The 26,428-nt window shown below is 41.6% G+C and overlaps 4 protein-coding genes across 6 annotated transcripts; 3 read left to right on the top strand and 1 right to left on the bottom strand.

Moving 5' to 3' along the window:
- The first annotated feature begins 506 nt into the window (after positions 1-506).
- On the top strand, positions 507-6,895 carry cenpn (centromere protein N). 2 transcript variants are annotated; one of them, XM_071906097.2, is made up of 10 exons: positions 507-852; positions 1,102-1,147; positions 1,260-1,319; positions 1,513-1,586; positions 1,755-1,928; positions 2,034-2,135; positions 3,798-3,852; positions 3,949-4,058; positions 4,323-4,446; positions 6,529-6,895. In XM_071906097.2, the coding sequence occupies exons 1-10, from the start codon at positions 682-684 to the stop codon at positions 6,648-6,650; spliced, it is 1,038 nt and encodes a 345-aa protein (XP_071762198.1). In that variant the 5' UTR covers positions 507-681; the 3' UTR covers positions 6,651-6,895. The 2 variants fall into 2 exon arrangements, with proteins under 2 accessions (XP_071762198.1, XP_071762197.1); XM_071906096.2 differs by having other exon boundaries at positions 1,260-1,325.
- A 1,054-nt stretch (positions 6,896-7,949) lies between these two features.
- Positions 7,950-16,513, top strand: atmin (ATM interactor). The gene is made up of 4 exons (XM_071906094.2): positions 7,950-8,101; positions 12,039-12,164; positions 12,600-12,799; positions 12,903-16,513. The coding sequence occupies exons 1-4, from the start codon at positions 7,985-7,987 to the stop codon at positions 14,698-14,700; spliced, it is 2,241 nt and encodes a 746-aa protein (XP_071762195.1). The 5' UTR covers positions 7,950-7,984; the 3' UTR covers positions 14,701-16,513.
- Positions 16,514-17,198: 685 nt separating this feature from the next.
- Positions 17,199-21,209, bottom strand: c1h16orf46 (chromosome 1 C16orf46 homolog). Of its 2 annotated transcripts, none has more exons than XM_078282933.1 (4): positions 21,109-21,209; positions 20,551-20,592; positions 19,770-20,014; positions 17,199-19,286 (listed from the first exon to the last, which is right to left on the bottom strand). In XM_078282933.1, exons 3-4 carry the CDS (start codon positions 19,974-19,976, stop codon positions 18,324-18,326), a joined length of 1,170 nt encoding a protein of 389 aa, XP_078139059.1. In that variant the 5' UTR covers positions 19,977-20,014; positions 20,551-20,592; positions 21,109-21,209; the 3' UTR covers positions 17,199-18,323. The 2 variants fall into 2 exon arrangements, with proteins under 2 accessions (XP_078139059.1, XP_078139058.1); XM_078282932.1 differs by having other exon boundaries at positions 20,551-20,962; positions 21,109-21,190.
- Positions 20,925-26,154, top strand: LOC139917069 (protein phosphatase 1 regulatory subunit 3E). The gene has a single exon (XM_071906100.2). It carries the CDS (start codon positions 21,278-21,280, stop codon positions 22,199-22,201), a length of 924 nt encoding a protein of 307 aa, XP_071762201.1. The 5' UTR covers positions 20,925-21,277; the 3' UTR covers positions 22,202-26,154.
- The last annotated feature ends 274 nt before the right edge of the window (positions 26,155-26,428 follow it).

The following is a 26,428-nucleotide window of genomic DNA, read 5'->3' as shown; positions in this document are numbered from 1 at the left end:
TGGGCAGGCTGGACGACTTCCTTTTTGTTGATAGCGCCGCGAGACCTAGAAATGCATTTCAATTAGTTAAAAACAATTGTATTATCAAGCGCTCCTGTTTCGTGTATGTGATGGCTGATGTCAGTGATGAATGTTTGTTCTTGCACACGTTATCCGCTGTGTGCATTGGCTAGCGGACAAGGGGTCCATGTTAACTATCTTGGCAGTTATAAAATCTTTGATATAAGCACGCCAACTAATTCATTCCCCCCAAACCACAGGACCTAACTAACCCATAGAGAGTTAAAGAAGTGAGGATCTAGCGTGAAGGGAATAATGTCAAATGTAACATTTTAAATGTACCATGAAAGAGTTTTAATTTCTAAGACGTATGCAATAGTTCCCTATACGATACTGGTAGTACCACTCCAACACAAGAGAGGGCGCTAAAGGCAGTGAATCAGATTTTCTGAATGAATATGATTGGTCGATTCGTGCATTCTTAGGCGGTTTGTTTGGAATTTCAGACTGCTACCACCACAGAACTTGATTGGAATTGGGAATATATTGTTATTGTTATTCAATATATATATTACATTCATGTTCTGTCGCTACGACTGTGCCACATAGACCTGGGAAGCCGTTTTCCTAAACTCAAATAACGTCAAATAAAACGGTTGGATATCGACTATCTGAGGAAGAATGGACGACTCTACAAAACGTTTACTACAGCGGCTCATAAGAGGGATACCCACACAAATGCTGAAAACAACTTTGGGCAAGTGGGGTCGTTTGACGATGGAACAGCAACACTCGCTGGACTTCAAACAACCAAAATGGGTGTTTACGGAAAACCTCCTCGCCCTCTGTGAAGTATGCGGTGCTGTTTCTGTGTTAACTTTAAATTATGAAAACTACTAACGTTAGTAGCATAACTTAGTGGTTAGCTAACAGCATGTTGTTTACCGAAGTGCTTGCCGAAGGGGCGTGAAATTCACTCTGCTCTCACCACGTTTAGCTAGTGTTGAACCAGTAGAAATGAACCGTTAAATGTTAGTAGGAAACAGTTTCATTTGGATTTTGGATGGATTTTCCCCTTAAGCTCACTTGTTTTCTTCACAGGAAAACGGTTGGGCAGTTAAACACATCACAGAACTTGAGATGATTTGTGAGTGAAAGTGTTTCGTTATTTGGACATGAATAAGACTAGCTGGTTAATTACTTGCCGTGCATCAAACAAATAATGCTTCTTGTGTCTCACTTGTTTAATTGTCTTTCAGATGTCATTGACAATCCAAACCAGAGGATGTGGCATGCCTTCCAGCTGCTAGACCCCGGAGGTAAGTGTAGGTTACATAAAGACCTTTTTTCTGGATATCCCCACATTGGGTGTGTTTTTGTTCCAATAGCTTTTTTTATTGGAAGTAGTAACTAACAAATATATTCCCAATTCTCCAGCAGATGGACAAAGTGGATTACACTTACACTGTTGTTCCATTCATAACATCTGTCTCCCTTTTCTCTGTTCCCCAGATGATGCCCTCTCTATAGAGCTGACCCAGTTCAAGGAGCAGTTTAAAACTCACCTCACTAAACTCATCAGACATGTAAGTCAGATATTCCCTCTGGCATGATCAGTGATAAGATCCTAGAATTTATAGCAGTGTGTCAATTAATAATTAATCACATATTTACAGATTTAGCCTACATTGTCATTGGCTTTTCTGTGTTTAACAGTCTTTTATTAACGGTCTGCTTTTGTCATTATATCCAAGGTGTCTATCAAAATAAAGAAGCACACAGATGAGGCAGTATGGATTCGAATTGCCTGGGGGGACAGCTTCTCTCAGCCCAACCACCTGAAACCAACATATGTTGTTCACCATCTTCAGACCCCTTATGTCTTTGTGACCGGCATGAATTCAGCGCAAAAGCCCCTGTTATCCCAGGTGAGAAATGAGTTTATTAACTTTAATTCATAACATTGCTGTGACTGTTGCCAGGCAGCCATTTTCCAGTCTTGCCAACCTTCTCTAACGTCTTGTACCTTGCAGGCCTTGGCTCTGGCCACCAGATACAGTGCTGTTAAGGATGCTAACCTCAGTGGACGGAAGCTCACTGCCATCAGGGACCTGCTGATGAGGCAATATCAACAGGTGGACTAAGTTTGAACTTTAACTGATTACTGATATGGAGCAATACAAAGGCCTTCTTGTTATTACAATAGAAACTTTTTGTAACCTCAAAAATCTCAGCCAACCACTATATCTGAAAGAGGCATAGTGAGAAAATGGGTAAATACAAAATAGTCAATAGTAAGATATTTGCTTATCTGACAAGTTGTGTGCAAAGGAGGACCATGTGCATGTATTTGACAGCTTACTGGTTTGACGTCAGTACTCTCTTCATACTCATCACTAGGTGCAAGACATCCATACGTTGGGTGTGTTTGTGAATTGACACTCTAATTGTTTGTTGGCTGCACATTGTTTGGATTAGCCACCTTACTGTCACAAACAACACAGACACGTAGAACTCTGGTCCATTTCATAACATTTATTGATACTTTACAATAATTACACAAACTATACATACCTCTCGCTGGTTTTCCTCACAGATATTAAGGAGTATTGCTGGGCGCCGGCATAGTATTTATGGGTGTCTGATGTCACTCAGCTGTACAATTATGTGTGCAAGTGTTATGCTTTTGGAGTAAAATTATCCTTTTTTATTTTTGTTTATGTTCTGCGATGGAAGGAAAGGAAGGAAACAGACTTTGTTGAATAAATATGTGAATTGTCATGTTGACCCAATATGTTTACCTGTATTGTAGGTGAAGTTTGTACCCTGTTCAGGTAAAACGGTGTGGTCCAGGGAGTCTAGGCTTGATTGATGCCTGTATTTCAGTTGTCTGTGTTGAGACTTTGAGCAAGGAGCTTGTGGATACAGTGCTTGTTAGCTTTACCCCAATAGCCCGAGTTTGTTGGAGTGAGCAAACTTAAATCTGTCTGACTGCAATATATATGCAGCTCAACTTGTGAAAGTCTGTTTGGATTTTATTTTGTATTTATAAACCAGTAATAACTTTAGTTTCCCCAGGCCCTCAGCTCGATACCCATTTACAGACCTGCTCCATTAACAACGAATAGGAGGCTGACTTTGTGACTGTAATTAAAGGATATGGATGCATATTCTGGGACAGAATTGTTTGGGGTTTAGGGCCTGTTTCTGTACTGAAATCACAAGCAAATATTTTGACTACACAAAGCCAGTGTTGTTGCCAGTTGGAGTAACTGCAGAAAGTGCAACTCGTAGCTTAGTGTTAACTAAGTATAACCCTGGACTGAGAATATTCAGTGTGAAAAGCCCACTGGTTCTCTGGATTCTAGCTTGGGAAGAGAGAGAGAGTTGCTATTCACATAATGATTGAACTCTACATGATCGTACATACAATGTGAATTCTCTCTTAGGGTGAATTTTGCCTTAAAATTTCCTCTCCAATTATCAACATCCTACTATAAAATGAGGAAAACTCTGTCCTTCTGTCTGTATGTCTGCATCCGTTTTGCTCCTCAATGGGTTGGCCAATCAATCTGAAACTGCACATGGGCATTGAGCATTGGCATAGGCAGGGACTGACGAAGCTGATTTTTCCATTTTCCCAAATTTACGCTGTTTATGTGCATTTTTGGCAAGGCTGCGCGGAGTTATGGCGCGCGCATCCCCGGAAGTCTGCACGTGGTTGTGGCATGCGTATCCCCGGGTATGGACTAGTTGGTACTGAATCCTCAAATACTTAATCTCTGTTTTGTTTATAGGTGTTTCCCACCAAGTATCCCAGTCCTCTGACGGAAAAGAATCAAATTGCCTCAAGTATGTTCTGCTAATTATATTGAAACACTAATTAAGTCCACTTTTATACAACTGCAGTGCGTAGCATAATGCATCTTTTATTTATTTTTTTCATAGACCCACACATAGAAAGAGAACAAGCTGAAACTGCAGAGAACAGACTTCAGATGGCCTGTGAGGGCTTTGGTGACGGGATGTTACCTCAGCTGCAGACTGCAGTTTACAAGGTACTATTAGACATGATGGTAGTAGAATTAAGGTTTTTAAGTAAGTTAATAACTGCATGCTGGGATAGGCTTCTGAACAGGAATAAGCGTGTATGGAAAATGAATGAATGAAAGTTAGTTAATAAAGTAAAAGAGCAGTTGCTTAGGAAAAACCCAAGAAACATAGGGCATACATTTAATCTGTCTCGGTGAAAGAAAGAAAAAGTGTGGTATTGATGTTTTCCTTGATGTGCAACAAGTTTTGTTTGGTTCATCTCTCCTTAGCTGGAGACAAAATTCAGAGACGTCACCAACAAGACCATGACAGAGAGGGAGGAGCCAATCAGATGTGTCGTCAAATTTGCAAGCACCAACCTCCTAGAGTCGCTCAGACAGTGTGCATCCTCAGGTACGAAGCATTTATAAGAAGGGGAAAACTAAGAAACCATTTACATTGAAAACTCTCAATATTCCAACATAATGATCCATTTTAGGAATAAAATTGTATTACATATTAATCTAATATAAATTATGACCTTTGATTTTTTTATTATTCTAAAAATGAAATATATTTCCAAATATTACTGTCAGCCCCATAAATGGCCACAAGAGGGCAGACATACACACACACACACACACACACACACATATACAAACACACACACAACCCTACAGTTTTAAAGGAAAATGGACACTGTGACAGATGTTGAAATTTACTTTTTTGGTGAACCCACTTTCCCTCAACCTGCCTTGTCTACTTCTGCATCAGCTAATGATTTCCTATATATCTCAAAATGCCCTTTCAACAACCCTCAGAGAATACGTCTGAACTTGCATCTGTAGTGGCATTCCGTCTGGATGTCAAAATAAGCCACAAACGAGCTGTAGGCACAGTAACTTCAGTCTGACGCGAATGACAGCAGATGTAATCCAGTTTAAAAATGTTTACTGAAAAAAGTTTAAATTACATTGTGTCACACGGTAGAAAAACTATGTGCTCTCATGTCTAACGCAGCTCTCTGCCCGACTCTACTGCACATGACGTCACTCACTATATTAAAGGGAGCATCAATAATCAACATTCAATATACATGCATTCGTTTTTGTACATTTTATACATTACCTATGTCTTATACAATGACTAGAAATTATGAACTATGAATTTTGCATGATATTTAAATTAACTTATATTCTCACACTGTGGCTCTTACAGTATCCATTAGTGTGGGTGGAGACAGTAATGGCAATAGTGATGGCGATAATAAGAGCAAAAGAGCAAGTCGCGCCCCTTAGTCAAAATGCAGCACATCCTGTAGCTGCATTGCATTGTGGACAATTGAGGCTGCTGTCGGTGAAGGAATTATCTCTTCCTCTGCTATAATGGATTTCTCCATGTATGATTGTTGAATGTTGTTGCACAATGGTGGATCTAGAAAGAAGCCCTTGCTGATAGATGAACATTTTTCTACGATTTAACTCCACTGTAGTTGCACTGAAAATATCTTGACGTGACATCACGTCTACATTTGACCAGTTATCCACAGGAATAAAAAGAATACACCACCAAACAGCAAAATGGGACCAGAAATGTAAGGTACATTGCCAATAACTGTTTTTTAACACCCTAAAAGTGTTTTAGGGTGGATTTTTCCTAAAAGACAATGACACAGCACATGGGAAACATACAAATTTCCTTTGCATGTAAACTCCTGCTGTGTTGAAAACATATTGGGGCTGCACAATTAATTCTAGATAACCATATATCATGATTTTATGCTTCCACAATTAATAGTGATATAATATGACAATATTGAAGTGTCTGTTATATTTCCAGTCCACCTGAAAGTCCCAGTGTGGTATATCAATCACAACCTTTGAATGCGCAGCGTGCACCCTTGTGACCAAAACAAGTTAAGATGGAGAAACAGACAGCTCTGGACGGAAGAGAGAAACCTTACTTAGACCATCTTTGGAAAAACATAGCGAATGGATCAGCCAAAAGTTTGAGAGGAAAATCCTTCTCGCAAGTTTGAGCGTTTTAGTTCCTAAAAGTGGTTCATTGTCTGTCATTTGAAGATAGAAGAGTTGGTTTTAAGCCAGGTGATAAACAAGTACAGATTCTGTGCAAAGTTTGTCTAAGGGTTATAGCTGCGTCCCAAAATAATAAATTAAACCAAAAATTATTAAAACAAATAATAAATTATTTGTTTGAATTTCTTAAGTAAAGACCACAATAAGAAAATGGTAAGAGTGAAAACAACACTTTCTAGCTGCTGCTACTTTGAGAAATGCACTGAAAAAAGTAAACATATGTTAAGGTGCAAAAATGCAAGAATAGGTTGTTTCCTGAAACCGAGACAAATAATAGAGATAATATAATAATCATGATCACAATATTTTTGCCATAATTGTGCGGCCCTACCTTTTTAAGTCAATGTATTGTTTTGTTTAAGTAGTTCTGCTGATTTTAATGCATTTTTGTAATTTACAGGAATTGCCTCCACCCCCGTCACACCGCTGCTCTCATCTATCACTCAAAAAGGAAGGAATTATTTTGTGATCACAGACAACGGCCTCGGTCCCTCCTCACAAACACCCCGTCCAAGGAAATGATGTATGACTAACGCTTTATTTACCAGACTCACATATTGGCCTATTCTCAGTTCTTTCATGTCCAGTCCATCCACGGTTTACTGTGTTTACCATTCTGCCATTGATTTGCTTATTAGGATGACTCCCGATGTCACGGCTAGCTGGATGACAGAATCAGTGCATATTATCTTCTGTCTTGGTGTACATTAGAATTAAAATATTTCAATAGTCGGCGATAGATATTTCTCTTGTAACTTATTCTTGTGAATGTTCATGACATTTTACCTTGTGGCTTATGTCCTCTTAATAAAAATGTATCTTTTTACTCTAAACTGTAGTTATTAATGCATCTCATGCTTTAGATCAGATTAATTAAGCACCACAATGGCACCTTTTGACTGCACTCCACAATCTTTTTCATGCACCCAGCTGTAGTGTTGCCAGAATGCTGCACTGGGTGGGGACAAAGGAAAGGTCTGCTGGAGCCAGGAAGTGGTCTTGAGTCTACTTGCCTGTTTGGAATCTGAGCCCTCAGCAGTGACTGTATGTTGGCCTTCACACAACAGTCTCTGCATCATTTTTCAAATATTGACTTATTTACTTCTATGACTTATGAGTTAATGAGTGCGATGCCTGTCACAAGTGTAGTCTTGTCCCGTGTGTTGGAAAGGATGAAGAAAATACAACACTGGAAAAAAAAGTAAAAAATTCATCAGAGCACATTTGCTCATGCTGTGAGGACAAATTGGCAATTTTGCAAATTGTGATTACTCAGGCATCTCTGTGTTTGTCCGATGGGCTGCTTGCAGCTATATTTCTATATTATTATTCTCTCCGACACATTGGACACTAAGTACTTCTCCATACTTTCAACTATAGGCTCAGTGTTCCAGCTTAAAAATGTTTGGTACTTTTTAATACACCACACACACACACACATACACATATTTCTCCAGTTTCTATTTCTTAAAATTGAAAACCACAACATTTACAGTTGAAATATGTAGGTTGTTTCTGAAACTGCTTCTTAAGTGTTTGTATCATGGATGTATTGGTTGGTATGGTGTGAAACGGAAGTCTATGAGAAGATACCGGACGTGACGTTGCCGTAAGCCTTCCTGGTAAGGGGGCGGTGCAGCCTCCCAGTCAGCGCTGAGGGCTTAAGTTCCACTAGTGCTTGACTGCTGCTGCTGCTGCTGGGGCTTTCTGCCAAACATACAAGCGACTGTCAACACAGGAACATGGCTGCCTCTGCATCGGGGAAGGCGAACCGCAAAGATAACGCTTCCTTAGGCAGTCCGAAATGCAATGAAGAGTCTCTCTCGCAGTCTCGGGAAATAATAAAGCCCTCCATCATGGAGCTAACCAAAGAAGTGAGGACGAACATCCTCTGCACCGTGGAAGGATGTGGCAAGATCCTCCCGAACACACCTGCATTGAACATGCATCTTGTCAAGTCTCACAGAGTAAAGGTAAATGCTAAGATCCTTAGAAAACCAGGTGGACGTGGTTCATATGAAAGTTTATTCATTTGTAACTCGATACTGTCCATTAAATATTGTCAGAAAGCGGGGAAACGCAAGTCATCGCAACTTCATACTTGCTAACGTAACGTTATGCTTAGCTAACATAACGTTAGCTAACGTACGTAATGCGTTGGATAATGTCAAATGTTTCTTGGTTTAACGTGTCAAGCCCCGTAACGTTAAGTTAGCTAAGTCCATGTTATTAGCAACAATGTAACGTTAACTATACGTTATCTATTAGCCTAATGATATGCATCACACGTGATGATGATTCACGATTGCTTGCTGCATTTGTCGATACACTTCTACACCCCCACCCCAGCACAGATAGCAGGTTGTTGCCAGTTTAAGGCACAAATGTAGGAAGTATTTGATTTCTCGACAAATGTGCTAGTGTGACCTATTGCCTCCTAGGAGATAGCCTCTGTTTATCTTTGGTGTATTGCAACAACATTACTGCTAACAGTGCCACACACACTTGTCATGGACAACATCTGATTGGATTAAGAGCAAAACTGAGCTTGCATTATTGACTCTGGCAGTAACGTTAACATTGTTGACTGTACAGGATAGTAGGCAGTTGAGAGTTGAAATGACAAATGAACAAAGTGGGGAAGTTGGACTACAGTCTACCTCTCACCCTCTAGTTCATGCCCCCCTTGCCTACTGGATTCAGCATTTTCGTGGGAGGCATAGCGATTCCAGTCTCCCCTCAATGAATGAAGTTCTTTGCTGGGAAAGGCTGCCTTTTGTCCTGCAATAGACTAAGCTCTTTGTTAAAAAAGGTGAATGTTGGAATTTGAATTAGGTCTTAAAAGTAGTCCATGCGGCCCATGCTCAGTTAGAGGAATGCTTAAGCACAGTTCTACATTAAAGGCTCATGCAGGAGGGGGTGTAGAGAGAGAGAGAGAAAAGAAGAAAAGAAGCAAACAGCAGTGCTTGTAAGCAACACAATGGCAATCTCTGAGCAAAACTGTGCTGAGTGAGCATGGTCTTTTTAATCCTTAGCTGTGTGAAGCTTCTTACAGCAGTGGTAATGATATCCTGGTCAGCATAATGACAAAGCACAGGCTCAACTGCTGTAGTTGCTCACTCTGTATCCATCCTCTGCATTATTCATGAAGTCAGATTGGCAGAATGAGGTATGATGTGGGATATCATATGGCTGTTTACATCAGGCCCACTTTAACATTGCTTCAGCGCCACTGCACTGCGCAGCAGTGTTGTATTTGCTGGTCAACCACTGTACATGTATTACTGGACAATTGTTGCCCCTCAAAAAGCCATTTGACACATTTTGTTTTAATTCATGCACTCAGCCCAGCTCACCTCACCCTACCTTGATAAGACTTATGTGATTGTTTGGTTTGTGTAGCTTATTGTCCTTCTGTCCAGATCACATCGCTTGGTAGCAAGGAGAAGGGGAGTTGGACTATTACTGACTTATCACTGTGCTTGTACAATCTCCAAGAAAAGGGAAATAATATATAATGTATGCCACAGCCACTTAAAAGGACTGTGGACTGACTTTGGCCTAGTAAAGACAATGCATCTTGACTTGCTTCCTCTCTCGGCTACAGCCAGCTCCACTGCAGGGACAAATGATGCCTTGACATGACTCAGGCTTCAGCCTAGGGCCAGATGATGTAGACGAGGCCTACTACAAGAACACTCACTGTCAGAACAATATGTCAGTTTCCATTGCATTATGCTGTGGGTAGTTGAGAAGGCGTTCGTCAGCTGTAGCTGTTCTGCTCCCTCCAGTGCTACAGTAGATGGAGGTGACCTTGACCACTGGAATGCTGCAATACAAGTGGCTGTTGTGAAGCTTGATGGTTTAGTCTGTTTGCACCACATAAGGTATACCCGGCTCTGTGTAGGTGCTGCTGATCTCTTATATAAGCATCATGCTATTCATTGATTTAATACAGTGTGGTGACTGCCGCTTCAGCAAGGATACCATGGGACTGCTTGCGGAGCAGTGATACAGCGCACTGGAAAATTCAGTGTACTCCTGAGCTAATTAACTTTAATTCAACCATTATAAGCAAAGCAGAGGCTTTTGCAGAGGCACATAAACATGGCTCTTACGTAATACTGTGAAACATCTTCGATATACAAAAATACATTTTGATGTAGAGAAAGCATATGTGACCAAAACAAAAATGTGAGATGTTACTGGTAGTTCTACTTTTGGAATTTGTAGTCATATTACATATGCATTAAAAAATATATGATAAATGTGTAATAAGTTAAAAGATAAATATTGAAAAATCTGTTCATGATGATTCCTGATGATTCCTTTAAACTTTGATCAATCTCTTACAGTGTCTTGAAAGCATTCTGAACCATATTTTTTTTATTAACCAATTTGTTTTTCAGCTCTGGCTTTGATGTAGGTTATATGTAGCTCGTTAGGTCTTTAAAGCTCATCTGGGCTTACTGCTGCGGCCCAGTTCAGGAACGACACACTGGTAGAGTGTGGAATTGATTTTTAGCTGTATGATTGACTCAGTGTTCAAGTTCAGCCAAGCAGCTAAGAAATGTCACCCTCTTGTCACTCTGTGTCACCTCATACATGGGTCCTTCAAAAGTGGCGTTTCTCCAAGCAAGCCTTTGCCTTGAATACATTGAAGCAATTAGCATAGCAATTTAGAGCAGATTAACTGATTACACATTATCAAGTATGGTGGCAAAAGGGTGATACTTAGGTTTTGCTTGCTCAGGGTCGCAGCATCAGTTCATTAAGCCAAAAATGTATGCCACACCTTCCCAGACTACTGTGCAAGCAAGCAAAATCCTGCATCTGTTTAAAACCCATTGGAATTCATTAAACAAGCCTAATGTGTAAATGAGTTCAAACCAAGTTGCAAACACTATAGCCCGGCATTCCTCCTAGGCATCATTAAAGTTTTCATCTAATCTTTTTCTGTAAGAGAATCATTTAGACTGACATTCAAATAACCATTGTTTGATAAATTAGAAAAAGATGTAGGAACCTTTTGGTTTTGTACCATATCACAGTGTGAGACTACGGGGACGACTGTAAGTTATTTTAGAAAGTTAACTCCACTAACTGTAGGCTATTTAAAGTCTTTGAAAAAGGGATATATTGGCTCTGATTAGTAGAAAAAAGGGACTCCACTGGCGTTCTAGGCATTCTTAAAGTAAAAAAAGAGGGGCACTAAGGAGTGTCCAATAATTTAAAAAGCTTATATTAGCATAACTAAACGAACAGGAAAATTCAAAATGCCAACATGTTTTAACCAGCATGGACTTCATTGCCTCCTTGAGTGCCTAGAACATCAGTGGAGTCAGTTTGGATCTCATCATTTTTTTTTAATACTTTTCCCATTGTTCTATGAGCACCGCACTGGGTTTTTTTTTTCTTCTTCCAAAAACTAATTTACCACTAGAGCACCCATTGCCTTTCCCCTTTTTTCTGGTTCTGATTAATGTTTAATTATCTGGATCTTCAGGGTTCATCTCAAGCAGAATGCTCTTCAAACTTTACATAGAGCTTCGTTAAATGTACTGTGATTGTTGACAGCGATCCATATGGGGAAAAACATATTGTAAACATTTATGGGTATGTTGGCCAGCCCTAGGATGACAGCATGGTCGCTAGAATGTTTTAGGGCACTAAAAAGGCCCTGACCATTGCACCCCTTACTATTGGGTTGCTTGTAATTTTGGTGATCTAGAAATGTAAGCTTATTCTACTTTTGCACTCATTGTTGGTCGCTCTGGATTGGAGCATCAACTAAAAGTCCCTCCACCCTCTCTCTCTCTCTCTCTCTCTCTCTCTCTCTCTCTCTCTCTCTCTCTCTCTCTCTCTCTCTCTCTCTCTTTCTGTCTCTTTCTCATTAACTCTCACCCTCAGGATGGTCTTGTCAACCCAACCATCAGAAAGGACATGAAGGCCTCTCAGAAGCTTTACTGCTGTCCCATTGAGGGTTGTCCCAGGGGCCCTAACAGACCCTTCTCCCAGTTTTCCCTGGTTAAACAAGTAAGCCTATGCTCCAAGTTCCCAATGAATTGTAATCCTAGCCACAGACTCACTGGTGCAAAATTAAGAGGTCTCAATTAACAGGAATTAAGGAATACTGGTCGATTTTCCCCATTGAAATCCATATATTTCTTTTTTACTTTTTTTACTTTCATTTTTAAAAAATACCACTTTTTGTCACTGCCAAGTATTGGCCAATACCAAATACTGTTCCCATCTATTACTTATACTGATTAAATAATATAGTATTAGACCATTTAGTGTTGTATTCATTGGACAAAAATGCTTCAAGTCACTCACTTAGTCACTTAAATGTAACATATGACCCTTGGTATTGTTATTTAGTATTGGAGAAATTCTCTACCCTGTTTTAAGTTGGCATTGACCCAATATCAAAAACTGAACTTCTTTGTGCTTTCATCTGTTTTATTGTAGCACTTTATGAAGATGCACGCAGAGAAGAAACATAAGTGCTCCAAGTGCAACAATGGCTACAGTACAGAGTGGGACCTGAGGAGGCACATAGAGGATTGTGGGAAGACCTATCGCTGTACATGTGGCTGCCCCTATGCCAGTAGGGCTGCACTACTCTCGCATATCTACAGGACAGGTCACGAGATTCCTACAGAACACAGGTATGCACATACCCCAGCTAGGTTTGGCTTGGAACACTGTGTTGGGTTGGGTGCTGATAATTAGTTTTGACTCATGCTCTGTGTCTGCTGTGTTTCATTCCAGAATTCCCCCAGTGAAAAAGCGGAAGATGGAGAAACTGTTGAGTGGTTCTGTAAAGGTGAAGCCCAACGAGTCAACGTGTCAGATCATGAATGCTGGTAGGGAGTTCTCAGAGGGTTTGCTCCCTTCTGATACAACAGTCCACCTCCCAGACTCAGTAAACCAGAACTCTAACCCCCGGAGGAGCCTCCAGAAGTTGCTCCTACCCAAGCCCAAGATGGCTCTGGTCAATGTTTCCGTGATGCAGCTGGCCCACTTGCCTGTCCTCCTTCCGTCCACTGAAAGCGGGGCTCTGAGGTCTGTAGTGCTGGCAGTAGACAGCCAAGGTTCCCTCAGCACCCTCCAGCTGCTGCCGCAAGCCATGGGGGCTGTGGTACCCCAACTGGATGCTAAGAGTCTGGGTTTCAAGGATAGCATGCCTAGCTCCCGCTCTAGCCTGGGGCCCATCAGCACAGGGGTGCAGGTTAGTCTGGAACCTGTGGGCTCAGAAGACCCTGTCAGCAACCTGGGAGCACAACGAGGGAGGAGCACCTCCACCAACATCCAGACCGACAAATCCTACCTGTCCAGAACACCCACAGGGGTGGGGGTTGGTGTAGGGATGAGCGTGTGCTCTGTGGGCGAGTCCTCAGTGTCATCCTGCTCCCAGACAGACATCAGTGTGAGCGCTCAAGTCCTCCTGCCAGTAAATGTAGAGACCCAGACATTCTCCTCCAGAGCCAAAGCCACATCCACTATTGGAGCTCAGACAGACCACCCCTGCCTGAGCCAAATTCCTTGCTCCTCCTCATCTGCACCCCCCTATAAAACCAGGCAAACCCAGACCAACTATCCCATGTCTGGGCCACAATCGGAGGAGAGGGCTCAGGACCAGGCTATCATGTGTTCTGACCTGTTTGACAGTGACTCCCTCAGTGTTTCCACCCAGACAGCTCTGGCCTTAGATGACCCCCTCGCTGCTGCAGGCAGCAGTCTCTATGAGGACTCCAAGTCAGCGGGAGGCATGTGTTTTGGGGTGCAGACAGATGAGCTTAACTCCAGCAGCGTGGCGGACAACCAGACCCAAACCATGACCTTGTTAAATGACCTAGAGAACATTCTTTCTGACAGTATGTCAGGCCACCAAGTGCTTACTGAGGCGTCTGCAGGCTGTGGGTCTGGTCTGGGCTCTGTTCAGGAGCAGCACACTGGCATAGACTTTGACTTTGAGGAGTTCCTAAATGCTGTGCACATCCAGACACAGACAGAGGAGAGTGACCTGGGAGGACTGGGTGGTGACACACCGCTGGAGTCTCTGGACATCCAGACCCAGACAGACTTCCTCCTGCTGGATGAGTTGGACCAGAGCGAGGGGCCAAGTCGAACCCACGCAAGTGACCTGGAGCTAGAGATGTTTGATACTCAAACTCAGACTGACCTCAATTTCCTACTGAGTGCCGGAAGCCACATGCCACTGGGCAGCATCCTGCGCCATTCTAGCTTTTCTATGAGCACAGAGTCCTCAGACACAGAAACACAGACCGATATCCCCTCATTTGCCACAGGCCTTTCTGCTCAGACCCCTGTCCCTCAGGGTGAGCATGCGAGGCTGCTGAGCAGTACAGAGACGCAGACTGTGACCAGCCAGGCGGAAGGCCTCGGACACCTATTCCTGACTAGCAACGAAACACAAACCGTCATGGATGACTTCCTGTCAGCAGACCTGGCCTGGAACATGGAGTCCCACTTCAGCTCAGTGGAGACCCAGACATGTGAGGAGCTGTGTGCTCTCTTTCAGCAGCCCGAGAAACCCAACAGCTGAAGCCCTCTCAGTGCAGCTGCCTCACCCCCCGCAGAACGGGTTTCTGGTGTCTGCCTCTCCCTCTAGGAGGAATCACTCTCTGTTGTCCTCCAACTGTAGGACCACAGGGGAAGCCAGTCTTAGCAGTGAGAATTCAGCAAGTCTCTGAACATTCCATTGGGGGCATCATGTCCAAAACCTTTCCAGGCATATACCCTGATAGCTCAGCTGCACTTTATTAGCTCATTGGGCATGATTTATCAACTACTCTGCCAGTTTACATATTTATTTGCACATAAGATAACATACTGTATGTGTGTCTTGTCTGAAATGCCAGTTTATTCCTACATCTTGGTGTATAAGCACTAGAGATGGTTGTCACTGTTTGGTCTTGTACATACCAGCAGTTTGAAAAATGATTTCAACGCCTCATCAGTGTCAGACCTGCACTTAGAGGGGATGACGTTCTCTCACATCTCAAACTATTGAATGGCTTTAGCTGTGGGTTGTTTTCAATAAAAGGATGTTAAAATTGTTATCCTCTCATCACAGTATTGAGATTTGCATATATTGCATGAAAACAATTCAAACTTTATGTTATACAACAAATAATATGGTGCATTTAGTTTATTTTGCTATTCTAACAAATTTCTCTGCTACATTTTCAAAATGTGCATGAAGCCTTCACTTGGTGAGCAGTGCAGAAACATTAATATTAAATAGCAATTATCTGCTTTGTGTGTTTGATGGCTGCCTCGTTGATGTTGCCTTGTCAGTGGCAAAATGGTGAACTTTCTGATGGAGAGCATCCTGCAATTTTTGCACCCTATGGGAAACTCAACCACTGAGAACCAATCAAGATAAAGGTTTCCAGAATAAAACCCCATAAGGCCTGCAAGTATGAACAAGGCATTAGTCAAAGCCATTAAGGGATATCCCTGAAGCCTACCATTAATCATATAGATGTGGCACAAGTGAGTGAAATGCTAAGTTAAATCCTATGAGTTGTTGCGCACCTTTCATTGAAATGTAATTGTGAAGTACGGTGTTGTGTAATCACCCTTTTGTCTCTGGGCCACTCTATAGCTAAGCAGTCACTTTGAGTCAGTTAGCAGACTAGGCTGTCATTGTCTTTGACTTATTCATTAGCTGGCTGTAAGTGTATACAGTAGCAGCACTCTGTGCTGAAGTGATCCAGTAATGATACTGTACAGAAACGCACAGCGGATTAGAGCTAGGTTTTAGCTACTGTGTTGCGACTGAGTTAATTGTGGTTGTATACATTCACTACCTGATTCTGACTGCAAAAAGCCCATAGAAAAGCCCCAGAAACCCATTGAAGTTTCTTCATTGAGTTTCCACCTGTACCAATGGGACACATGGTGTTTTTTTATCTATTGTACAAGCTACGATAAAACCTACTGTTTTGGTTATGCGTTGGTTTACACTATGTTATACTGAGTTACCTCATTTGCACAGGCACCCCATGCAGACTGTGTTCTACTAAGGAACACTGAGATATAGGCCTTGAGTATTTGTTTATTTTATTACGTTGGTGCCTTAACCCAAGTATTATATTTTGTTCTATTCTTTCTTTTTTTTTAAGATAAACCTTTTGTTACAGACAATTCAATTTGCTGCTCTGAGATAAAATAATTATCAGAAGTATACTAGAATATGTTTTGGAAAATGAACCAACATTAAAAAATAATCAAAATCCTTTTGTCTTTGATTTGCATGTTTAATTCATATATGGGCATTTTCCTCATGGTTGCATGAAATATTGTAATGCCCTTAATGGTTTCTGAACATAAATGCTATGAAAGCATCTATGTTCAGTTTGTCAAAATTCTGTGAATGCTGTGCAGCATTTTGTTGAAGACAGAATTTGTCTAATACAATAATACTGTCTATTTTTAAGGATGGGTGGTTAACACTATTACAGTTTGTAGATGTTTGTAGAAACTGAAGAATGTACATGACACTGTGCCCAGATATAACATGCTTAGGTTTTTGCACTGCATCCAAAAGTTTCAAGACTGTTTCCCTATGTTATACAGTATTTTGACATTTACGTTAAATTGCAACATTTATTGTATTGATAATACTACTTCTAATTTATGGTTCTTGAATTTAATACTGCTGGGAAGATGCCTTGCTTAAAAAAGAACTATGTATAGAAGCCTACATAGTCTTAAGTGTCAATTACAGTGATTAATTTTCTCTCTGTTGGGAGTGCATGCAGAGTTTCCCCCCCAGCACAAATTCTTTGTTTTGTTTACCTTAGCAGCCTTTGGTTGTTGTTTCTGTTGCCTAAATGTGTAGAGTTAAAGGTTGCATTGTTTGTTTCATTGTTGAAGCTGTACTGCAGATGCTCCTAATAAACTGCTTGAAAAGTGTATACTTTGTTGTCGCTTAATATGGAATATATACAACAGCATGATATCCTTCTAGTAGACCATCCACTCTGATGCAATTACATCAAACTGTCTGGATATAGCAACTCTGTACAAATGTAATTCATTTCAATTAAATATTTTATTTCACATTGCATACAAGAGCATGCACTTTCAGGTAAACTTCAGTTTTGTTTTTAGTCAGGTTATCATTGCAGCTCTTTGAATACAGAGCAATTCCACCAAGTGGAATATTTTCATTAAGGTAAACAACAGAGAGGTAGTATAATGAAACAGAATAAAACACAAATATTGCAGTAATTGGCTGGGGTTGGAGACAAACGTGACACATGCAATGTTTTCGGGTCTGAGCACAATGTTGCACTAAAGGGACAGTTTGCCTTTGCACTAATATCCCTAGTACATGCCTGATGGCAGTCTCACTTTGATATCCATACAACAGTCAATAGGAATAATTTCCCAGACTGCCCCTTTTATCAAGCACAAGTTACCACTTTGCATTATTCCACTTAGTGTGGCAGATAGATTTTTACAATATTTTAAAATTTGTAAACTGGATGTAATTTGCTGCTTTTGTATTGCTAAACCACAAAGCAGATAGTTTGGCAATGGTTTATATTATCTATAGTCACAGGCTACAGAGCAGCACAGAGGGGATCTGACATGAGAGCTGCAGCTTGTGGTGAAGGGTTAAAATGCAGGAACTGAAGGCAGACCCATAGCCGTGCTTCTTATGCGGTAGCCGCACCGTTGCTGGGTAACTAGAACAGCCAGAAAAGCATTTGTGGGAAGTAGTCAGAACAAAAAAGGCCTGTATGGCATATAGAGCTGAACTTTTAAACACGTTTTCCTGCTGTTGTCTCCACTTGACAGTTATTGCCATGTGGTGAGTGAACCCATGGTGTGAAATATGTGTTCATGCCAGACTGATGTGTTGAGCTGCTAAAATACCAAACCAAATAAATTATCTGTGCAAGTGTTACCTTATGAACATGTTATTATTCCAACTATTCAATCTAGTTGGATGAAAAGAAATGATGCAGTGTGGCTGAGGTATACAGGATGAAAGAAATCTAGCATTGTAACAGAAAATATTAGGTCGTTACTGGACCTGTGAGTTTCAATTTGTTACATAAATAGCATCATTACCCATATAAAAGATACGTCTCAAAAACCTTTTTAATCACATACTCATGCAGTGTAAGAGGATGCACAGCAAGAGTCTGTTCAAAGTAGTTTCTGAGAGGCTGGCATAGGGACCTTGGTCCCGAAGAGAATAGGCAGCTGGGGTGCGGACGGGCCGGTGTACCTGCTGCACCCACCGCTGGGTCGCAGGGCCTGGGTGACATGCTTGCCCATGGAGTAGCTGGTGCGGTGCACAGTGTCCGCTTTGGAGGTGAGGGGGACCTCATACCTCTTGGGAATAGAGACACTGAAAGCGGAGAGCAGGTGGTGCTTATGCTGACATGTGCAGTACTTGGAGGTCAGAGTTGCACCGTAGGTGTCCTTAGCTATCTCTGGGTTGACGACAGTGTCCGCTCTGGTTTCCCCTCCTCTCTCCACACCTCCACTCTCCTTGGCAGAGATGACACTGTCCGCCTGTGAGGTTTCTCCCCCCACAGCACTCTCGTCATTGCAGAGCTGGCCACTGACCTTCTGTGGTTTGAGCTGAGGTGATTTGACTGGTGGTAAAACTGTGAAGCTATTAATGGAAAGTACTATGTTAGTGGGTCTGTGGGTCTGTTTATTATGCCTAGCGGGCCTGTTCTTAAACATGGGGTATTTTGAGGCCAGATGGTGAGGCAGCAAGGGAGATGATGGCTGTTGAGACACTCTGAGCTTCTCATCCTCGACTATCTTTTCTCTGAGTAAGAGATGTTGAGTGGCGGTCTGCATGGCAGTGAGGACTGGGCACTCTGGAGCCGCCGCCGCTGGAGCTGATGCAGCGGTGTGACTATAGGTTCTCACCCGGAGGCTTAATGGCGTGGTCTTCTTTAAGCTGCTGTCATGGGGGTCTGCATATGGCTCGCAGCGGTACTCAGGACAGCCGGCTGAGCTGTCCACGTTAGAGAGTTTTAGGTCAACACACAAGAGGCAGTGGTGGTCTGGCTCCCCAGTCTTGGGTTTCTTCCCTTTCTTCTGAGGCAGAAACATGCAGGCCAGTGGAGTAACTCTGCCCCAACCCCGGACCTGTCTCAAAACCAAATATAATGTTTTTATGAAAACAACATTTTGATATGTTTTGAAACTGAAAACAGCTCGCCTCATGTTTATTGAATTGCTTATTTTTTCAACTGGCAACAACATAACTCAAAAATAAGCAGCAAGGCTATTTTTCAAGGCAGTGAGGCACTGATGGCAATATTGGTATTTGACATCAGGCAAATTCGGTACCAGTATCAGAGAATTTCCCTTACATATAATGCCGATACCAAGAGCCACATAACACGTCAGAAATCAAAGCAAATTGACATGCACCTATTTTGTACATTTATTGGCTCTCTTTTGAAAAAAAAAAATGGATTATATCATTTGACCCACTGACCCAAAACTAGCTGATACTATAGCAGGTTGGAATCAAAGTGTGAAATGGGTACAAACCTACTTGAGGGTAAATTAGATAAAGATAGGCTAGTCAAAAAGCTTGCAGTATGCAGATATTCAGTGACTTACAGCCTCTTCCCAACCAGAGAAGCAGTGATACTCGTAGGGCTCCTGTTCTTTCAAGAAGTTCTCCTCACTGATATCTAGAAGGGCATCGACGTGGTCCTGGTCTGGTGTCGTGCAAGGCTGCCGGTCCCATCCTGTGTCCTCCATTTCTGGAAATTCCTTGTCTGATCCCTCCACAGCTGCCTGGTCAAATTCTTTTAAGGTTGCCATTATGTAGACTAATGAGCAGGCCTAGTTCATGGCGAGATCTGTGAAAGGAAATCAAAAGAAACAAAATATCTAAAACATCATATAAACTGCAAAACGTAGGCTAGTTTATTTTCTGTTCAGGTTGTTTAAGTTACAGACAAAATTGTGCTGAAATTTAGGCACCATGAAACCAGCTGCTCAGTTCTTTCGGTTTGTCCAGTTCAAACTTCACTCACCGAAACGAGGCTGAATCCGCGGTGCATTTGTATTAGTGTCTATCCAAGCTTTACACTCCCTTTAACAGACAGCGGCATTCAAACGGAATTGTAATCTAGCTTCCTTAATATTCATCCACACAAATTTCTGGCTCGTCGACAGAATTACCCAAACAAAAGTGTACCGGAGGGAGAGAGAGAGAGAAAGCATTCAGAGAGGAGCTGCAACGCCGTCGTCGTCATGGCAACGCGTAGAGGCTGCACTGGGAAGATGTGACGTAGTGGAAAGGGGAAGGTCTAGATGCGCTACTGCTGCAGCCCCATCTACTCCAGCTGACTCATATCACTGTTATGTAAGAATATGTCTCCATGCCACTCACCGGTATGGTGTAGTCCGGTGATGCCACTTTCAGCAATATTGCCTGAAAAGAATAGAATAGAATAGAATAGAATAGAATAGAATAGAATAGAGAGATTATTGACATGATCAGTAACTGTGAGTAATATCAATAACTGCCGTGCCTCATCATGAAAACTGTCCAAAATTCTATAATTTTAGATGCTTGAAGAGGATCATTACATTTCCAGATAATAAAATTTGCATTATTTGTTTTCTATAACAGGATCAGTAGAATGTAGCAAAGAGGAAGTTTGCATGTTCATTGTTCGGAAACAGGAAACCATTTTGGTTAGTGGCCAAGCTGAAACGTTCAACTCCGCACGTAGTGCTCCAGCAGCCAGTCACCGAGGGAGACACGAGCATGATGCCAAGCTCTGCCTCAGGTTCAGCTGCTGTGGGAGGACAGTGCGTTAAGCCTCATACATATGAACATGGATTGTCGTTTTATTCTCTCGACAATGGTTGTAGGCTATTCACTTCTGTGAATGAAATTTGAATTGTCTGATCTGCAGGGGAAAATCGTATTTAGTTGGCGCACCGGCAACAGCTTGGCTTATTGGTCCAGAGCTGCAGAGTGTCAGCCTCTGACGCAGCAGGAGCACCTATCCGCGTGTGGGACACTGACACCTGACGGCTTCATCTCCTGACTCGTCGGTCTTCTCCATCACGACCACTTCGGTTCTGCAGTGCAGGGACGACAGCGCTTTATGGAAACGGAGTCTGTGCATCCTGTCGTGGTCATGCTGCCTCCAAAGAACTGCCTCCCGAGGAACTACAGCTGTATAGCTGGGCTGTTCGGGAGCTTGGCAGCGGCGAACCCAAGGCTTGAAGATGGGGAAGATTTTGACATGGTCAACGGTACTTGTGAGCCCGCCGAGAGCCCCGTGGTGGATGAGAGACCAAGGGGCAGGGAGCTCTTCCTGAAACCTCCACAGAGTCCAAATCTGCGTCGGAGGTGCAAGTCCCTGCCGACACCTACAGAGAGAGCAAAGTTAGAGATCTCCCGCAGTCGAAGTCCATCGAGTCAAAAAAAGGTCCGGTTCGCCGACTCCCTGGGTCTAGAGCTCATTTCAGTGAAGCACTTCGACGACACAGACATGCCGGAGGTCCCAGAGCGCATACTGGCCAAATTCCCCAAAGGACCCCTCCACCTGGACCACTTGGAGACTAAATTTCCCCGGGCTCCCACTCAGTCTGTGTTCATGGAGTTGCAGTTCACAAACCCGGGCACACTACCCGGCTTTGTGCAGAAAGTGAGAGAAGTGAGAGTCATGCTGGAAACCGTTGAGGCAGACGAGTTCAGTCTCTCCGGGTTTGTGCGCGTGTTGAATCTGGCATTTGAGAAAAGCGTCTCTTTGCGCTACTCCCTGAACAATTGGATAACATTTATGGACAGCTTGGCATCCTATGTTCCTGAGTCGAGTGATGGTGTCACTGACAAGTTCTGTTTCAAGATCATCACCCCTACATTTCTAGACAGTGGAGGCACATTGCAGTTTGCAATTAAATACTGCGTCGGCGGGGAAGAGTACTGGGACAATAATAATGGGAACAACTACAAAGTGCGGCGTCACAGGTTTAAGATGTCTCCGCCGCGAGAGTGGGAGAACGGCTGGATTCACTTCATCTAAGCCAAGCTTTGCCGTCTGCAGTGGCAAGCTGCGTGCGTAATTTGCGCGCAATCGATTCCCGGGTACCTTAATGAAGATTATGGCCTGTTGATTTTTTTACTGCCATTGTCAGCTATACACTGTCATTTTGTGACACTGTGTGAAATTAATTTCCTCCCACCGATTTAAAATATTGGCTCTGCTATAGTAATCGCTGGACAGTCTTTGATAGGTGCCCGGTGTGGGAAGCTGTTAGATAATTTGCCTTGATGTCAAGGCTCTGTACAGCTCGCTGCCCTTTGGAGGGCACGTTCACGTTGTTATGTAATGTTGAAACACGTGCCACGGAAAACGTGCCAGTCAATGCCGACTTTAAGCATCACTGTTCCTTTCTGAGACGCAGGGAATTTTGGTCTTGTTAAAATCTTCAATGGTTCTCCATCCCTCGTGTGCTATTTTTGAAGATAGACATTAATATGGGAAGGGTTGTGCATCAGTTGGCGCTCTTGGCTCACGTGGATCCCATGTGCACCTGTCTTACCCAGTAGCATATTCCTCTCTAAATCTCCTGCAGGTTGGGGGAAACAAAAGGACGACACCTTAGCCACAATGTCTTACTGAATTGACAGACAGAAATATGTGGCAGAGGATTTTGTTCAAAAGATTGAATGCATTGTTTCCCACTGTCATGCAGTTGAAAAATGCCTTATATAAGCCATGATGGGGGTTGATTTGCATTGAATCTTGTACAATATTTATTTTTCATTAGAATGGATTAAATGCATTACCCTAGATGTTTAGGCTATATCATTAAACCCTATTTGAACATACATTTTAAAATGATGTTCGAGCACTGGGGATTCATTAGCCAACACATACTAGTAGGCTTCCAAACCATGCAGTGACAGCTACTTATTCATTAGTCCAACTTTTTGTGTATCTATATTCAGACCCATCCAATGTACCCATGATGCATATTGCTGCATTGTTATGAAAAAGATTGAAGAAACATGGTGCCAAATTTAACAGTAATAGTAATTATTAAAGAGTCATGATTTACACTAAAAAGGCCTAGCCAATGTCAAGTCCAAAGATAAGGAATTCTCTGCAGCAAATTTTTCCATAACATAAAAATGCATCACACATATTCCATAAAATCATGAAGGCTACATTTATAACAAATGAGTTTCAGCACCACTCTCATCCCGTAGTGTAAATAGTACACAGAACATTTTGTTCTGAATGAACACCTTGAACATGATTGTTGTTCCCCTCTGGACCTGAAATTCTGTTGCTGTTTGCAAGGGTAAATTTACCTCAGATTACTCGTGGACCTTTTCTCCTCTTCTTCAGGTTGACCGTTACGAAACAGACATTATTTTCAGAAACATTGTTTTCTAATAGATAAATCCAAATGGAAAAGCATAAATGTAGATTTTCAAAACTCAGCACTTAACGTTTCATTTCAAATGTTCTTGGTCACGTTGTTGTTATCTGTAACTACATTTCTCATAGAGCAGTGCTATCTATATACATAAAGTAGCTATTATACCGATGACTGTTTAACTGGCTTCTGCTGTGAAGGGATACATGATCATATTAACTTTGGTCTCCTATGTACAAGCAAAACTGATGTTTCAATTCTATACTGTAGGTAAGATTGATGTTATGCAACCAGCCTGTACTCTCCAGAGAACGACTGATGTTACATCCGTCAGTTTTCGCTTAATTCAGTGGAACATCAGCATGAGAGAGACGGAGAGGTAGGATGGCAAACTTTCTGTCCATCATTTGTGATCATCAACTACATGGCAAAAAAGTTTGCATGTCATAGTCAAATGATTTCGTCAAATGCAGTTCTTCCTCTTGCTTTGGATTGTTTGTTTTTAAGTTCAGATGTAAATATGTGGTGATATTATCTACTTTCAAGGCCTGTTCCTTTTTTTAGAAAGTTGCAAATCCAGTTCAGCTGGTAGAGGAACAACAGGAAGAGAACTGTTGATTTACAGAGCTCTGACTAACCTGAACATCATTTTGGCCTTTGTTTACATCATCATGGCCTCAGAGGGAGGTTGTCCATTTAATGAAGCCATCAGGTCTGGATGTGGATAAAGACTGTTCCTGTAACCACTTAGTTTTTGGAGCAGTTCCACTGTGAAGCCATCAGTAATGTTTATATACTGTCTCTAAATCTAAAATGGTATGTGCTGGGACTGGACTGATGTTGTCGGTAAAGTTTTGCCGAGGTGTATTTATCTCCACTGTGATGTAAAAAGCCCTCTCAGAGTTGACAGATGGCCAGCACTGAGTTGATGTTTGCTACCGCCAGGCTTCGATGTGTCGGTGTACAGAGCTGCACTTCTCTCATCTGTTTCTAAACATACACTGCTGTGGATACAAAAACGTCTGGCCCTGTAAGAGCTTTCTGTGTGTTATGTTGTTAAATCAGTGGGTATTTCTCACATTGTATGCTTTGGTCCCTGTACACTTTGCTAAAGCATCCAGGCAGTGCGATACCAGAAAGCATGAGGGTTGAGACTGCTGAAATCGGTGCAAAGAGATGCACCAATACCACTTTTCAATATAGATTGTGATTATTAAACTTTAACAATTAGCTGAGACCAAGTACTAATTAGATCCATTCCTTTAACTGAACAATATAGCCTATACTTAGACTGATTATTTGACAAAAACTACTGAAATATAATTAATTTTCTATTTTCCATTACATGTGGCTCTTTGGTTTAAGATTCTTGCATTGGGGAAATAGTGTGATATCAATACAAGCCTGGTATCTGCCTGATATCCAATGCCACTGTTGGTATTGGTGCATCCCTAACATAAATAAGATGAAGGGCTTCTGGTCTAATTACATGGGATTTTCACCACAATGTATACATAATGTTTTGCATCGAAACTCACTGATATATCGATATGTATTTAAATGTGTTAATGTTTCATATTGAATGTCTTCCTGATACTGATCTATGTTGTGTATATTTTAAAGCATTTTTGAAGCAGGATTGCGAGATATGAATGGTTAAAGAATGAAGTTTGTTGATGATCATAGGAAGTTACCCAAAATATAAACCCCAATTCAATGGATACGTAAAAGCACACTCCCCAATTGATAAAATGATCAGATCTTTTTCAAGAACTTCAACAATTTAAAAATGAGGCTGACGATAGAATTGGAATATTTTGTCTTAACATTATGTTTTATATAACTGTAAGCTACTGTGAAATATTTCCTGCCTTACCAGAAATTAAATTAAGTCTTCACTGAAAATGACACCAAAATGAGAGCAGTGTATCTGAATGAAATGAATATATTGGAAACCCCAGGTGCACAAGTAGAACTTTACACTGCCTTACTATGAGTTTACTTAGAGACGTAAAGCAAAGCTGGAAGATAGCAAGTGTTTGTTTGCTAAGAAATAATGTGGTTGCAGATGGATGCTAGAACAGATAGAAAAGTATGTGCATCTGAACTGTTACAAGGGAATATTTTGGCAATAGGTTTATGCCTCTGAAGTCCAAATGCACTTTGGTGTATATGTTTTGGCAAGAGCGACTTATGATTGTAGCTGATATTGAGGCAAAGTATTTTTGCATAATGCACTTTGAATGAGGACAAGGAAAGGGATAGGGTTGCTATGAAAGTCACTATAGATATGACACCTTCTCCTGTGAATAGCTACTAACAAAGATGTTTTCCATTCCTTGTCATACTTTACTGCTCTTTCCCTCTCACTGTGAAAAAGTCAAAATCACATTTGTCAAATTTATACCATTAACCATTGTATGCCGTTGAACGTTTCCTTGGTTTGCTTTCTAGCCAGTGAATCTTCTGTTTTTTGTAAACCTATGCAAACCTTTTTGTGTTATGATATCTGCAGTCATCTGTCTTTGTTAATGTGTACTGCAGTCTGGCCTTTTCTTTTGCAGTCAATATTAAACAATGTTTGCATGTACAGCTGAGACACACCTTTATTTTTATGTTTAGTTTGTAATGTAACCTATATTTTAATAAAGGCATTTGTGATGGAAATCAAATGCTCTGCACAGTCTATTACTATGGTTAAATTAAACTCACAAACACACAATATAGTAGTCCCTATGTTAACCTTTATTGAATTTCTTCTTGCTTATGAGCAATGAATAACATCAGTTGCATGACAGTTAATCATGGTCATCATTACAACACCTGCTGAGTTAGATTGTGATAAAGCTCCACAGGCTCTGCTT

Source organism: Centroberyx gerrardi, chromosome 1, assembly GCF_048128805.1.
Source record: "Centroberyx gerrardi isolate f3 chromosome 1, fCenGer3.hap1.cur.20231027, whole genome shotgun sequence".
In the NCBI taxonomy this organism is placed as follows: Eukaryota; Metazoa; Chordata; class Actinopteri; order Beryciformes; family Berycidae; genus Centroberyx; species Centroberyx gerrardi.
The sequence above is the reverse complement of the archived record's forward strand: the minus strand, read 5'-3'. Positions and strand labels throughout refer to the sequence as shown.